Source organism: Ictalurus furcatus, chromosome 18 (genome assembly GCF_023375685.1).
Source record: "Ictalurus furcatus strain D&B chromosome 18, Billie_1.0, whole genome shotgun sequence".
In the NCBI taxonomy this organism is placed as follows: domain Eukaryota; kingdom Metazoa; phylum Chordata; class Actinopteri; order Siluriformes; family Ictaluridae; genus Ictalurus; species Ictalurus furcatus.
The window spans coordinates 19,186,244-19,200,401 of record NC_071272.1 but is presented as its reverse complement, the minus strand read 5'-3'; the positions used below and the strand labels follow the sequence as shown (position 1 = coordinate 19,200,401).

The following is a 14,158-nucleotide window of genomic DNA, read 5'->3' as shown; positions in this document are numbered from 1 at the left end:
TCTTTATGTATGGATTCATTGGAGCATCACTTCTGTTAGAGAACTGAAAACCTCTTTGGAAATCCATCCGATAAACCCGACACACGAGACGTGTCACAATTTAATAGCCATGTTCATCCGGTTCCCACACAAACGTAGGTACACATAACCCCCGGCTTATCAGGCTCCAAACAGTAGCGAGAATCAGGCCTCGGATGTGTAGCTCACACGAGGCTATATGTTTGTTTTAACTTGGCTAACGTCATGCTTCATGAGACCTCTGTGAGCTCCACAACGTGTTTTGTCCTTGTGGATATGGAGGTCAGATTGACATCGGTGATCACACAGCAGTCCTTCACCAGCATGATTTCTGAAGGAATTTCATTGCTAATCTGATCAGGAAGTTGGGCAGGAATGCTGCAGTCTCGAGCTGAGTTCCAGTCCCTTTCTGTGCAATGAACTTCCTTCACGCTTTTAATATTTTTCCCAGGACTGCGGTTGGACACTTTCCCATTAGTCATGTTGATAAAGGATGACTCAATGAAGCTAATCCTGGTGGAAGTGTTGCTGCCGGACAGCCTTTCGCGCCTCCTGAGGAAATGCTGCTGAATAATCCTGCGAAATGTCAATCTGAAATCTCGGATGCGGTAAGCGTAAATGAAGGGGTTCACCACCGAGTTTGCGTGTGAGAGAATAATGGCGAGGTACATGATCCAGTGCGACGGGCGTGGGCATTTCGGACAGAACAACGTAAAGCAGTTGATGATATGTAGAGGAAGCCAGCAGATAGCGAATAGTCCGACAATGATGGCGAGAGACTTTGCGGCGTGGACCTCCCTCTGCAGCGTCGAGCGAGTCGACGAGGAGGAGGACGATCCCTCACTATGGCTGTATGATGTCTTGTGCTCCATCTGCCTGAGCTGCCGACGAGCCGCCATGAAGATCCGAGCGTAGATGACCAACATGGCCGCCAGTGGCAGGAGGACACAGACGAAGAAGTTGAAGTAAACCATGTAGTCCATTGTGACCACACTCTCGAACAGACACTCAGTCATGCCGGGGGGACACGAGCTGTTGGTGATGTTGGTGCTGGGCATGTGCCAGCCGAGCATTGGTGTCAGACCAATGATCACAGACAAGATCCAGCACAGACAGATGATGCCTTTAGCTCTCTGATTCGTCACCAGGCTGTTGTATCTGAAACACACACACACACACACACAAACACACAGACACACACACACACACACAATCAGAAAACAACACTACTACAGTTTACAGGCTGTTTTTCTGCCAGAGGACCTGGACAATTTGTTAGAATACATGGCATCATGGACTCTATCAAATATCAACAGATATTAAAAGAAAGCTTAAAATGGGCCGTGGTTCCAGCAGGACAATGATCCAAAACATACATCAAAATCATACACACACACTCAGAAAACAACACTGCTACAGGTTATTTATAACTATTAACTAAAATTATTGCAAATATTAAAATGTTAAATATATTGCTTTTAGTTTATATCATCTATCCATCCATCCATCCATCCATTTTCTGTACCACTTATCCTACACGGGGTCGTGGAGAGCCTGGAGCCTATCCCAGGGAACTCAGGGCACAAGGCAGGGTCACCCTGGACAGAGTGCCAACCCATTGCAGGGCACAATCGCATACACATTCAAACTGCCAATCATACACTACCGACAATTTGGAAATGCCAATCAGCCTACAACACATGTCTTTGGACTGGAGGAGAAAACCGGAGTACCCGGAGGAAACTCCCAAAGCACGGGGAGAACATGCAAACTCATATACTAAAAACCTAAATCTGAAAATAGATGTTAATTATTATGTTAATTGTGTTAATTATGTTATTATGTTCATTCAATTTCATCAATCTATCAAATCAAAAATCAAATGATCTAATAAAAAAAATGCAGTAAAAATCTAAGAACTCTTGACTACTGAAAAAAACAAGGAACCCTTTTGCTCAGAGTGTATCTATCTATTTGTCTATATGTCTATATGTCTATCTGTCTGTCTGTCTGTCTATCTATCTATCTATCTATCTATCTGTCTATCTATCTATCTGTCTGTCTGTCTGTCTATCAACTTTTAAATGATCATATCTATTGTATTATTTATTTTCCCAATGTATTTTTTTTTAAGAATAATAAATTGTGATAGGATTAGTAATGCATGATATAATAGTTTATTATAAAAAATACATAAGTAATGTAGAGTATATTCAGATTCTGTTTTTGTATATGTTGTAAATAAATTTTAAACAGTGTTAAAATAATGATTTATTATTAACAGGAATGATTTGGACTACAGCCTTTATAGCATTTATGTTCAATTATACAGATAACAGAACATTTTTTTCCACCTCGTCTTGTGACAGAAGAGTGCACAACATGGTGCAGGAGTTTGGGAAAGTCGAATGGTCTGGTAATGTTTTCTGTCTTTCTGATAAACAGAAGACAACAGCGAGGTGTTACTGTGCAGTAGTACCACTACACCCTCTAATCCTAGGTTGTCCATAACACACTGGTGTTTATATACAAGAGATAAGAGACCGTTGTTAAAAATCACACCATTATTGTTGGACCCTTCGTTCTGACCAGCATGTACAACAGCCAGCTGTGCTGCATATATCTTCTCCCAAATGGCCTCTGCTGGCAACTGCTCACATAATCTAGTTCCTCAATGGGGACTCTGAGATCTTCTTCCCAGAGGAGAGCAGCACAGAGGTTCATTTAAACTGACATACTCACACATTCAAGAGAGGTCAGAGCCTGAGAACCAGCAGAACATCACCCAATCAACACCACCTGTAGCAGTAACGCTTGACCTGAACACCTGAACTGCACAATCTGCACTGACTTCTACTGAAATTCTCTTCACTCACACGAAAAACTCGACCCCAAATATCTCATATCTCAGATTAGTACATGAGAAACTGGATTACCTCAAGATCAGCAGCAGTTAATCCTGCTTTCTGCTCAGGAAATACGTGTTTCAGGCTTCTGAAAGCCTGCAGTGTTCAGGATATGTTCAGAACAGGATGGACCCAGAAAAAGGTTCAATGTAGTACTTGGATGGATTCTTCAATTTTTCCTCTGTGGTAATCCTTAAAGGTTCTATTTATAACCCTACACCAGAGAGGGTTCTATATAGAACTTCTTTAAGAAGTTAAGAGTCTCGAACAACCTCTCCTCAGAATCAAAGCTCCTGCCAAGTACTCTGCCCCGCCCCTTTACACTACTGGCCAATCAGTGTGGAGGTGATCTGTTTGGATGTTTGTTTCAAGATTCTCCTCACTCACAGGAACAACTCAAACCCAAAAAAGAAATCTCCACATGTTTACTTTTTTAGTTTTTAATCCTAGCTATGACACTAAATTTGTTACTAGAATTTTTTTCACAGGGGTTGCTAGGTGACAAAACCAGTGTAGTTACACATTATTTCTGCTGATGCACCACTTTACCTAATAATTCACATTTTAATCAGATCCACGGTACACACACATACTGTACATACGTAATAAACCATGCATTTATTGTTTGCATATTATATTTCAGTTTAACTATTTGACATCCAAAAGTCCAAAATAACCCAACCTGTGGAAGAAAAAAAAAATTCTGGCAACCCTGACTTTCATGATCAAAGTCCAGCACATCTTCCTGCTTTTATTGATGATGTTTAGACTGTGTGCCTTCATGCAGCATTTTATCACACTTTTACATTTACTACACAAGTCCTTTTACACAGAATGCAACATTTACAACATGAACAAATAAGAAATTCCAGCAAAAACAAACACTCGAGTTTGTTTACCAACTGTATCTTTTTCTTGTCATGAATTTCACAGGACAGGCCTGAAAATGAAAAGTTCTTCCTATATTCTACTGATAATGAGGGAAAATTAAAATGTTAAATGTTAAAATACTGTCTTGAAATGTCTAAAACATAGATGAATTGTGTAGTGTATGTGTATAATTTTTGTTTTAATTGCACTCTTCACTATGCTTGCATCCCTCGCTGAAACAAGAAATCCTCAGTTTTAGGGCTCTACGGAAAACTAGGGTTCTTCACCAGAAGAACAAACCAAAGAAACTTTAAAGGTGCTACACCTAACCTTTATTTCTAATAGTGAATGGTCCTCAGCATTAACGTGTTATAAAAATATGTCAGACTAAAATATTTATACATTTAAAAAAAAAATAAAACTAGTGCTGTAATGCTCAATAGGCAGTTTAAGAACTGTATAATCTCGGTATGTATAATCACAGCTGTTGTACATTTCAGCTTTAATAGTGTTTAATTGTGGGTGTAAATACATAACTGCACAGATAAAAGGATAAACACTATATACGGCTAAAACCACTCCCTCCAGTCTAAAAAAAATAAAATAAAAATAAAATTACATTTGCCTGATTTAATGAAGGTGACTAAAGTAGCAGAGTGATAGGGCAAAAAAACCTCAACCACAGAATGTATTATCTCGTTATCTTGTTGTCCTGTTAGCATTTGAATAGGAAATGAATCTGGTAATGAGAGCAACAATTTGTCTTTTGTACTTTATCAGCTATTTTCAATAAGGAGATATTATGGAGTCAGTCTCAGTTCCTGCATACACACACAAACACACACACACACACACACACACGTGCAAAACAACGGAACAAACGTCACTCAAATTTTTTATTTACATATTCAAAAAGCAAAAAATGTAATCTAGATCGGAATGTGTAAGCTCTACTTTTAGTGACCTCGAATAGGTCTATTAAAATACATGTTTTCTAAATTTTGGGATAAAGACGTTTGTGTCGCTTGAAGTAGAAATAAGTTCAGAATAAACACGTCATTTGTGGTGCCTTCCCCCCCCCACATATTTTTAAATTATGTACAAAATTCTAATAAAAAATAAAGAACTAAGTTCTTAAAGAGCTATCTAAATGTGATAGATGTAAGCGACCAAAAGTAATTGGACAAACATCAAATCATAAATTAAATCGCCATTTTTAATACTTGGTTGCAAATCCTTTGCAGTCTGAAGTCTGGAAGCCATAAACATCACCAGACACCAGGTTTCTTCCCTGGTGATGCTCTGCTAGGCCTTTACTGCAGCTGTCTTCAGTTCCTGCTTGTTCTTTTTGTGTTTTGCCTTCAGCAAGCGAAATACATTACTCAGTTGGATTCAGGACAGGTGACTGACTTGGCCATTACAGAACATTCCACTTCTTTACCTTAAAAAAGTCTTGGGTTGCTTTCAAAATATGCTTCTGGTCAAGATGGAAATATGCTTTTCCATCTGCACTGTGAAGTGCCGTCCAATGGCTTTGGAAGTATTTGACTAAATCTGAGCAGATAACAGCCCTTCAGAATTCATCCTGCTGCTTTTGTCAGCAGTCACGTCATCAATAAATACAAGGGAACCAGTTCTGTTGGCAGCTAGGGGTGTAAAAACACATTGTGACATGATGCATCACAATGCAAAAATGTGACGATGTGCATTGTGGAAATATAAAATATCAGCATTCTATTACTTAGGCATATAATGCAATTGCACTGTTTGAACAGCAAAGGTGTCAGTCTGCACAACCCATAGTCTTAAACCATAAGCACATTTCAACAATGGACTGCAGTGACAAACACGCATTATACATTATACAGTTAAATGACCATATTATAAGCATTTAAAGGAACTCTTCAGAAGTTTTCCAACAACACCAGCCCGTAACTCTGTGATCTATGGTGTCCGGAAAAAAGCCCTGGAAAACGGCTATTTTAGCCGACTTTGGAGCTCTACTTCTGCTACAGCTCATTATTTTTCGAACATTTTCAAAGTCCCCAGGTCAGACACCTTGTTTATTCAATTAAAACATCTGAAAGAATTTATGCATTTATTTTTTAAAGATAGTTTATTATACAGAAATAGAAAGCAGTCTTTGCAGTCATAATTTTTCTTCATTCAAACTTTGTTCCGATTTTCTGTGAATCTAATTGAATCAAATCGTGAATGCAGTATCGTGAACTGAATCGAATTAAATCGCGGCTAGGGCCTTGCTTGTAGAACATGTTCTTGATCAGGCCAACTACTGTGACAAGGTTTTCTGAAAGAATTCTTCTGTCATCCACCAGATTTCTGTGGTCTTACGTGCCTTTTGGTGTTCCTGAGCTCACCTGTGCACTTGTTCTTTTAAAGAATGTACCAAATAGTTGATTTGGCCACATCTAATGTTTTCTAATGATGGCTTGCTTCACTGGCAACTCTTTGGACTTTATACTGAGAGTTAACAGCAACAGATGTCACACTTGAAATCAACTTTAGACCTTTTATCTGCTTTACTTGTAAGTTACTTGAAATAATGAAGAAATAAAGGACACATATTTGAACACAAACAACAGCTAAGCAGCCAATTTTACAATTACTTTTCGTCCCTTAAACAAAAAATGGGAAGGAACCACAATTACAAAGTGTTGTAATTCCTACACCATTCACCAAATTTGGTTGTAATTACCCTCGAATTAAAGCTAACAGTCTCCACTTTTAGGCCATTATTTAATTTAAATTTTTCTATAAACCTTGGTAGACAGCAAAATCCATCCATCCATCTTTTATACTGCTTAATCCTTTTCAGGGTTACGGGGAAACCTGGAGCCTATCCCAGGGAGCATCGGGCACAAGGCGGGGTACACCCTGGACAGGGTGCCAGTCCATCGCAGGGCACAATCACATACACATTCACACACCCATTCATACACTACAGACACTTTGGACATGCCAATCAGCCTACCATGCATGTCTTTGGACTGGGGGAGGAAACCAGAGTACCCGGAGGAAACTCCCGCAGCACGGGGAGAACATGCAAACTCTGCACACACAGGGCCACAGTGGGAATCGAACCCCCCCCCGACCTTGGAGGTGTGAGGCGAACGTGCTAACCACTAAGCCACCGTGCGCCTATAGACAGCAAAATAATTTTAATACTTCATTTTCATTAAAAAAAAAAAAAAACTCATCAAATCAAGCTGAATGTCAGCAACAAGAAAATAATGTTGCTTTGTGATTCCCTGATGAGTGTCTTGTGTTACAAATTTATAAAGTAATATAACTGCAACTTCAGTGCCATGTCAAGAGGAAGCAACAAGAATCTCACCTGAGCGGGATCTTGATGGCGATGTAGCGGTCGACTGCAATGGCCAGCAAGCTGAAGATGGAACTCTGCGTGAGCACGAGGACGAAGCAGGCAATGAACAGGCAGCCGTGGAAGTGGCTGCAAAAGCCTATGCTGATAACTATGGCGAAGGGGATGGCGAGGAGGCCCACGGCCACATCGGCCAACGCCAGGGACACCACGAAGTAGTTGGTGATGCTCTGGAGATTGCTGTTGAGGCTGACAGCCCAGCACACCAGCACGTTTCCAGCCACGGCCAGCGCAGCAATCAGCAGCTCCAGGCTAATGTAGACGGCTCTGCTCTCCATGCCAGCTGCTTTATGGCGGGTGTGGTGTGGGACTGAAAGCTCGCAGTGGCACTCATTGCTGGGCCACGGAGCTCCAGGCTCAAGGATGAGGACAGTCTGAGTAGAAGGGATGAAGAGACTTCAACCCTCCCTCCCTATACAATACATGTTGTTTCCTTTACACCAATGTTGTTAGTCCTCCTGACGTGATCTTCGCTCTTGTTTTCAAACTTTCCTGTTCCTTTTTTTTCTCCCAGACTGACGTCGAGAAACAGACGCTTCAAGAGAAGGTCACTAAACCCTGCAGACAGAACAAACACATCTGGAAGATCAGCCTTACTCCAAGGGTCAAAAAAGCAATGATTCTCTGAAACAGAAGGTCATTTTCCCACCATCACAATCCAGACCATCCTAAAGACCAACAATATGGGTGTATTTTAAGACACAATTTTTTTTTTTTAAATATCTACAGTTCATCATAAGACCAGGAAGTGAGCATTTGACCCCTGCGGCAATCGTGCTATTATTGGCTTAGCAATGCAAAAAATGATTCTTTTATGCTCACATTCACATGAATACGTTTGCCATTGCTGACTTGAACATTCGAAATGACTCAGGCTTTCTCCTCACACCATAAATCATTAAATTACACAATACACCGTTGTTCCTGTTACTCGATTATGTCCTCAAAACAAATAGCCGATGTCCTCTGATATCTTATTTGTGCTTGCCTCCCTTTGATTTCAGAACCCTGCCTCAATCTCGCAGAGACATGCTGTGATGAAAATGCCCTTTATCTGTTCCAGGCATAAAAAAAAAAAAAAAAACATTTTTAAAAGGAGAAAAAGAGAAAAACAAATAGAAATGCTGATAGGTTTGTCACTGTGCTTTGACTCCAGTGAAGTCATTTTAAATCTGTTTTTAGCTTTACAAAAAAAAAAAAAGGTAACCGGATCAGTCACAGAAAAGCTATGATTAAGATCACATCTCTTTCATTTCACACTATTTTTGGCACACAAACATTTGTGTTGCCTGTTGAGCTGTTTGCAAGCTTTTAGCTTCCTGACAGAGCAGTGTGCACACATTAGAGTCGAATGAGTTTTTCGAAAGGGGACTTCCAAAAATTACGGTATCAATTTATTCTTCAGAAACGACATGAGTGGAAACCATTATACCGCTTCAAATAAAGATTAGTACTAGTACTGGGTGCTAGTGTGACACATTAAACAAACTGTTACAGAAAAATATCTAAAATACAGAAAAATATTCAAGCTTAATGTGCGAATTTAAGCAGTGATGGACAGAAAGCTCTTTAAGATCCTAATGTTAAATGATGCTAAAACTGCTCTATTATTAATCCAGACATTTCTGTAGCTATACAGTCAAAGATGGGGAAAGGGTTAAGTGTCCCATACACAAGAGTGTAATTAGAGCTCAACATCTTGCACCTTTTTTCAATAAAAATCTACATCTTTACACACTTTTCTCTTTTTCCACTTAGACATGCTCCTACATGTCTTTCGAACAAATGAGCTCGGTAATAAAGGTCTTAAAAAAGTTCTTTACACTGCAAAAGTACACTTAAAGAGAAGTGCATTATGTGCATGATAACTTATTAGTTTACTTTTAGACCTAGTAGTAACAGTGTTATAAAACAAAACATACTTCTGGGTATAATAAATATTCAGGGCTATACATCTTAGGTCCAGGGTGAAATCAGTATGCAATCTGCAATAGGTTTCAAGCAAGTATTTATCAAACAATTGTATACGTAGTGGAATTGAGAACAGATTTTAAACCACTTGTATTTTAATTTTCTATTTACTTAATAAAAAGACTGTTTATATTTAAGTCTCACCGTTGCTTCAGTGGATAATCTCACCTGGACATTGTTGATATGTACATGAGAACTGCTGTAAGAAGCCTGTCCTGCACTAATCCCAGGACTCTTATTCACACTCTGCTCGTACTGAACATCTTCTCAACACACTTAATACTGTTTATCTGTACTCTTCTACAGCTAGTGATAGCTAGAGATAAGCTAGTGTTATCACTAGCTTATTCATTAGATATCAAAATCCACATCCGGATTTCTCTAAAGCTGCGTTATCACAATGTCTATTGATCAAAAAATGAGATAGGAGTAATATTGAATTCAAATGAATTGATTTAATTGTGCGGTACTTTAAATGTGGTTTCCTGACATGACTCCTGAAATAACAAGCCAGGAACTTGTTTAACCAGCAAAAGTATGTAAAAAAAAAAGAGCTTATAAATGTATAAAGCAGGAACATTTCTGTATACATTTATTACACTATACCGTATGTACTTAATGCACTCACATTAGGTAAGTGCAAATTAAAAATACATTAAAGTGCACTATATTTTCACGAGGGACACGTATTCACTGACTTTTGACTGACAGTGTAGACTGGAGATGCATCATTTCTCTTAAACTGGTCAGTGGATGAGTTTTTTCTTTCTGTTCAGTTCTGATAAGTGAGTGAACATCTATTAAGGAAGCACCACTGCACAGATCTGTCAATCAAAATAACCACAAGAGATATAAAACAATTGACATGATGACGGTAGTGGTATTTCTGAGTCTCTCTCTCACACACACACACACACACACACAACAACAACAACACTGACAACCTCATCTGACTTCTAATTTTCAGCTCAACTCTGAAATTCTGCACTCAAGCCAATTCTGAGATTAACCCAGATTCGAAATTCTCTTGAAAAGCTTAAAGGAGAAGTTTGGACGAAAAAGAAAAACCAGGAAGTGATGTTAATATAACAACCAGTATTTTTAAATCTACACTGGGATGAGTGGAATGTTCAGGAATGAAAAAAACGATGGTAACTAATGGCTTGAATACGTTCACATGATGATACAATTTATCATTTTTTATTGAGATTTTATATCGTTTTTAAAATTCATTCTGTGCTGTGGTCCCAAGGGAGCTCCTGGAAATTCTTTTCATTTCTGGCTGCATAACATTTGAGAACCTGTGCTCTAAAGAACCTTTTTCTGTTGCTCAGCGTCCATCTGTCTGACATTTGCAGTCTCAGCAATCGGCCCCTTAGCTCTTAAACTTCCCAACAATCTGTCTTCATGACTCGTCTCTCATAACCTCTCTTGTTCTCCTGGCATGCCTTTATCCTTCTTGTCGTTGACTCAGAAAGTGGTACCAATCTACACTATAGCTGGACAGTGAGGTGGGATCTCACAGGGGGGTCTTTTATACCTTCAGTGTTTTTATTCTACTTGGTGAACAGCTTCTGACCTTTAAATGAGGTGGGGAAAAAAAGGTACTGGGATTTTATCGCTAAGCAGTGTATTATTATTATTATTATTATTATTATTATTATGATAAGAACCCATCACAAATGAAGAGGTCTACCTATATGTAAGTCTAGTTAGAATTAAAATAGCTTCTTTCCTCTATTATAGATCAAGTTCACGTCACCATCTGAACACTGAAACACACTGAACGCCTGAACACACTTCTTTTTTTCTTGATGACCCTCCAGAATCATCACACAGACAGAAATTAGACGATAACTCTCTGATTAAACCTGATGGGGGGGAAAAGGCATCATGAACGCATTGAATCATAAACACACTAACTTACTCACCTCCGTGTTCACAACCTGGGTGGAGAAGAAACTCGGAGTTCTCTCCAGTTTAAAAAAAAAAAAAAAAAGAATCGGGGGATAAAAAAATAAACCTGTTAAAGTTCATCCAACATCCACAGTGTGTATAAATCCATAACGATGCGTTACATCAGTTTCATACAGAGATCTCCTCCGGGCTAGCGTGTAGTGTGAACTTCTACGTGCGCGCGAGGCTCTGTATGTGCGTGCGTGCGTGCGTGTGTGTGCGCGCGCTTGCGCTTGCGCTTTTGTACGCGTGTTTCCGAAGCTGTATTTCAGAGCTGTGTTCCAAACCGCATACTAACCCACTGCAAGCTATATAATGTCAAAACAGTAGTTTGTGCCACTTGTTTTCATGGTACATTCAAACCTCACATTCTTCTTCAGACGCACTTTTTCCACATGCTTGTTTAATTAATATTTAAAAAAAAAAAAAAAAAAAAAAAGCTGACAAACATTAAAACACATAATAAGAAGTGGGACTGTGGGAATCATTAGCAATAACTAGTAACCTGTTTGCCTTTGTTTAAACTCAGATGACAGCAGAATAATTGGCGCAGTAGTGCGCGGTTTGGGGCGCAGCCGCAGGGCGCACCGTGTAGTGGCCACTCTTTCCGCTCTGCATCATGGATTACTGCATCAGACTGTACGCGTTTTTGGAGTACAACTGCTTTGCCTCGAGACTGTAACTCTGACATTTCCTGTTTTAACAGCCTGCGGTTTGGCACGTAACCCTGCCTGCTTTAGTGTCGAGCCTCACGATTTGCTCCTGTTTATTGATCGCATCGTGGAACCGAAAGACCTCATAGATCTTTATCACGGCCACCTTACAGTCCATCATCAGTGATTAAGATTGTACTGTACTATATCGGAGCGTGCGGTTTACCGCTGGTTAATCATTCTTTCGATAATGAGCCGATACTGAACCGATAGAGAGTCGATACTGAGAGCTGCGGTATATCAAATGAGAGCAGTGGGAGGGATGTGTATTGTGAGCATGCAGAACCGCACCTGAACACGTTTTCGGATGAGTTTGCAAAGGTTTTGATGAATCACTTTCGCCAAGAAACATTAACCAGTAGTTATAAACATAATTTTCAAAACTATTGTTTAATTTGGTAAGTTTTTTTTAGTTGCTGCTTTGGTTTAGTTTTTTAGAGCTGTACATAATGTTATTACTTGTTTAAGAAAACTTTGCACGATTTAAACATAATTTTTTCTTCACATAGCCTACATTTATAATGTAGCCTAATATTTAATTTCTCCAAATGCATTGTAGCGTTAGTGTAAATTGTTTTAAGTTTCATTTTTCATTCTTAAATACTAATTTTAATATATGGACCTTTACAATGTTTATTCTCCAGGGAACAAAACTGCACCACCAAGGCACTTTGGGTAAAAACACAAATGAATTAAATTGTAAAAATAGGTAATATGTAAGTCCCTCCAAGATTTTGCAATCGCAGAAATTAATGCAAAATCAAGGAAACTCCACAATATTTGCAGGAGCTTGCAGTTTTTCAGATTTAGCACAGATTTTGGCCAATACGTGTCATGTGACATCACAACGCACCATGTGATGTCATCACAGTGCATATTCAACCGAATCCTGGTTTGATTCGCATGTGTCGAACATGAGTACAGCTAAGGTCTCATTTACCCACAAACATCACTGCAAAAGACTGTGCAAAACAATTTCGAGCAACTGCAATTTTACCAATTCAAGTACTTTTCAGTAAAGAAAAAAAAAAAAGTACAAACTCTCATCACAATAAAGCAAAAATCAAGCATTTTTGGCCGCACCAATCACAAAAAAAACTCCTCAAACTCCTGTATGGACTGATATGTGCTGGTTTAGTTTTTAAAATATAAATCAATATATTTCAGTTTAAGTCTATAGCCAAGAGTGACGTCACAGTGCATTACACTCAAACCAAAAATTAAACCAAATTATCATCATTCTTTTGTGACGCTTTGATGTACAAAATTAGCTTGTGTCCTTTTAATGATCAAGATGTTACATATTACAAATGTAACTTACAACTGACATATTAATATACATACCCTTGTAATATTTCAAAACAAAACTGCTATAAAGGATCATTTTTACAGCAAAAAAAAGCTCAATCTAATTTGTGTTAGACAGTGTGACTGTAGATTTTAAAATGAATGAAAGTAAATAGGACATTGGTGACACAGCAGAGTGCCACTGAGAGCCACAAACAAGTGAAATATGGCTTCCTTATTAAATAAAACCTGTGACGTCACCACAGTTCAGCTATTAATAAGATTTTACCCTTCGGGTTTGACTTAAATACGGTTCAGTAAGAAAACTTCACTTGCTTATGTAGGGGATGAGCTCATGTTTTACTTGTTTGCGTCCTTGGTTTCACTTACACAACCTAGTTAATGTGTGTGTGGTTTTTTTTTGTGTGTGCGCGCATGTGTGTGTGGTGTCATGGGGTGGTGTAGCACTGCTCTCGCTAAGGACCATTAACAATGGAGCCACTGATGGTCAGAGTAATGATTTATTGGTATTAGACTCAGACTTCCAGGAATGTTTAATAAAAAAAATATTTTTAACAAGATGTTCACATAGAAATACTGTAAATGAAACAGATGACAAAGCAAATAAAACATCCACAGCATCCTTACTCATGAAATGCAGATCAAAACTTGGTCAAGTTGATACTTAGCAGAAGCTCCTTGATTTGAAAGGACGAGTGAATTGAGGATTAAAAAAAACAATAATAAAAAGTTTACACAACACAATCTAAACAACATCCACCACAAGAAATTAAAATTCTGACATGTACATAAACATCTGTGAAAACTTGACTTTTTGAATAAAATTATTTCAGAAAATAAAATAAATGTATTTTATTTTACATTCCTTTTCAGCAGCTGTTTAACTGGCCAATTCAACAATGTTGGTCCAAACAGCAGCTGATCCTGTAAGAGGATTTGTGGAGAAACAGGACGACGTTTTAACATGACAGCAGCTTTTGGGGAGAAAAAATGTAAAAAAAAATTATTTTTTT

At 38.6% G+C, this 14,158-nt stretch overlaps 1 protein-coding gene across 1 annotated transcript; it reads right to left on the bottom strand.

Moving 5' to 3' along the window:
• Positions 1-240: 240 nt before the first annotated feature.
• Positions 241-12,428, bottom strand: adora2ab (adenosine A2a receptor b). Its single transcript, XM_053648451.1, has 3 exons — positions 11,100-12,428; positions 7,150-7,755; positions 241-1,176 (listed from the first exon to the last, which is right to left on the bottom strand). Exons 2-3 carry the CDS (start codon positions 7,473-7,475, stop codon positions 249-251), a joined length of 1,254 nt encoding a protein of 417 aa, XP_053504426.1. The 5' UTR covers positions 7,476-7,755; positions 11,100-12,428; the 3' UTR covers positions 241-248.
• Between the last annotated feature and the right edge of the window lie 1,730 nt (positions 12,429-14,158).

Bases quoted from the DNA above. Each gene is read 5' to 3' on its own strand.
- adora2ab (XM_053648451.1), bottom strand. From the start codon at position 7,475: ATGGAGAGCAGAGCCGTCTACATTAGCCTGGAGCTGCTGATTGCTGCG. The intron at 1,177-7,149 runs GTGAGATTCTTG...TGTGTGTTTCAG, and splicing joins GCCATCAAGATCCCGCTCAG to ATACAACAGCCTGGTGACGA.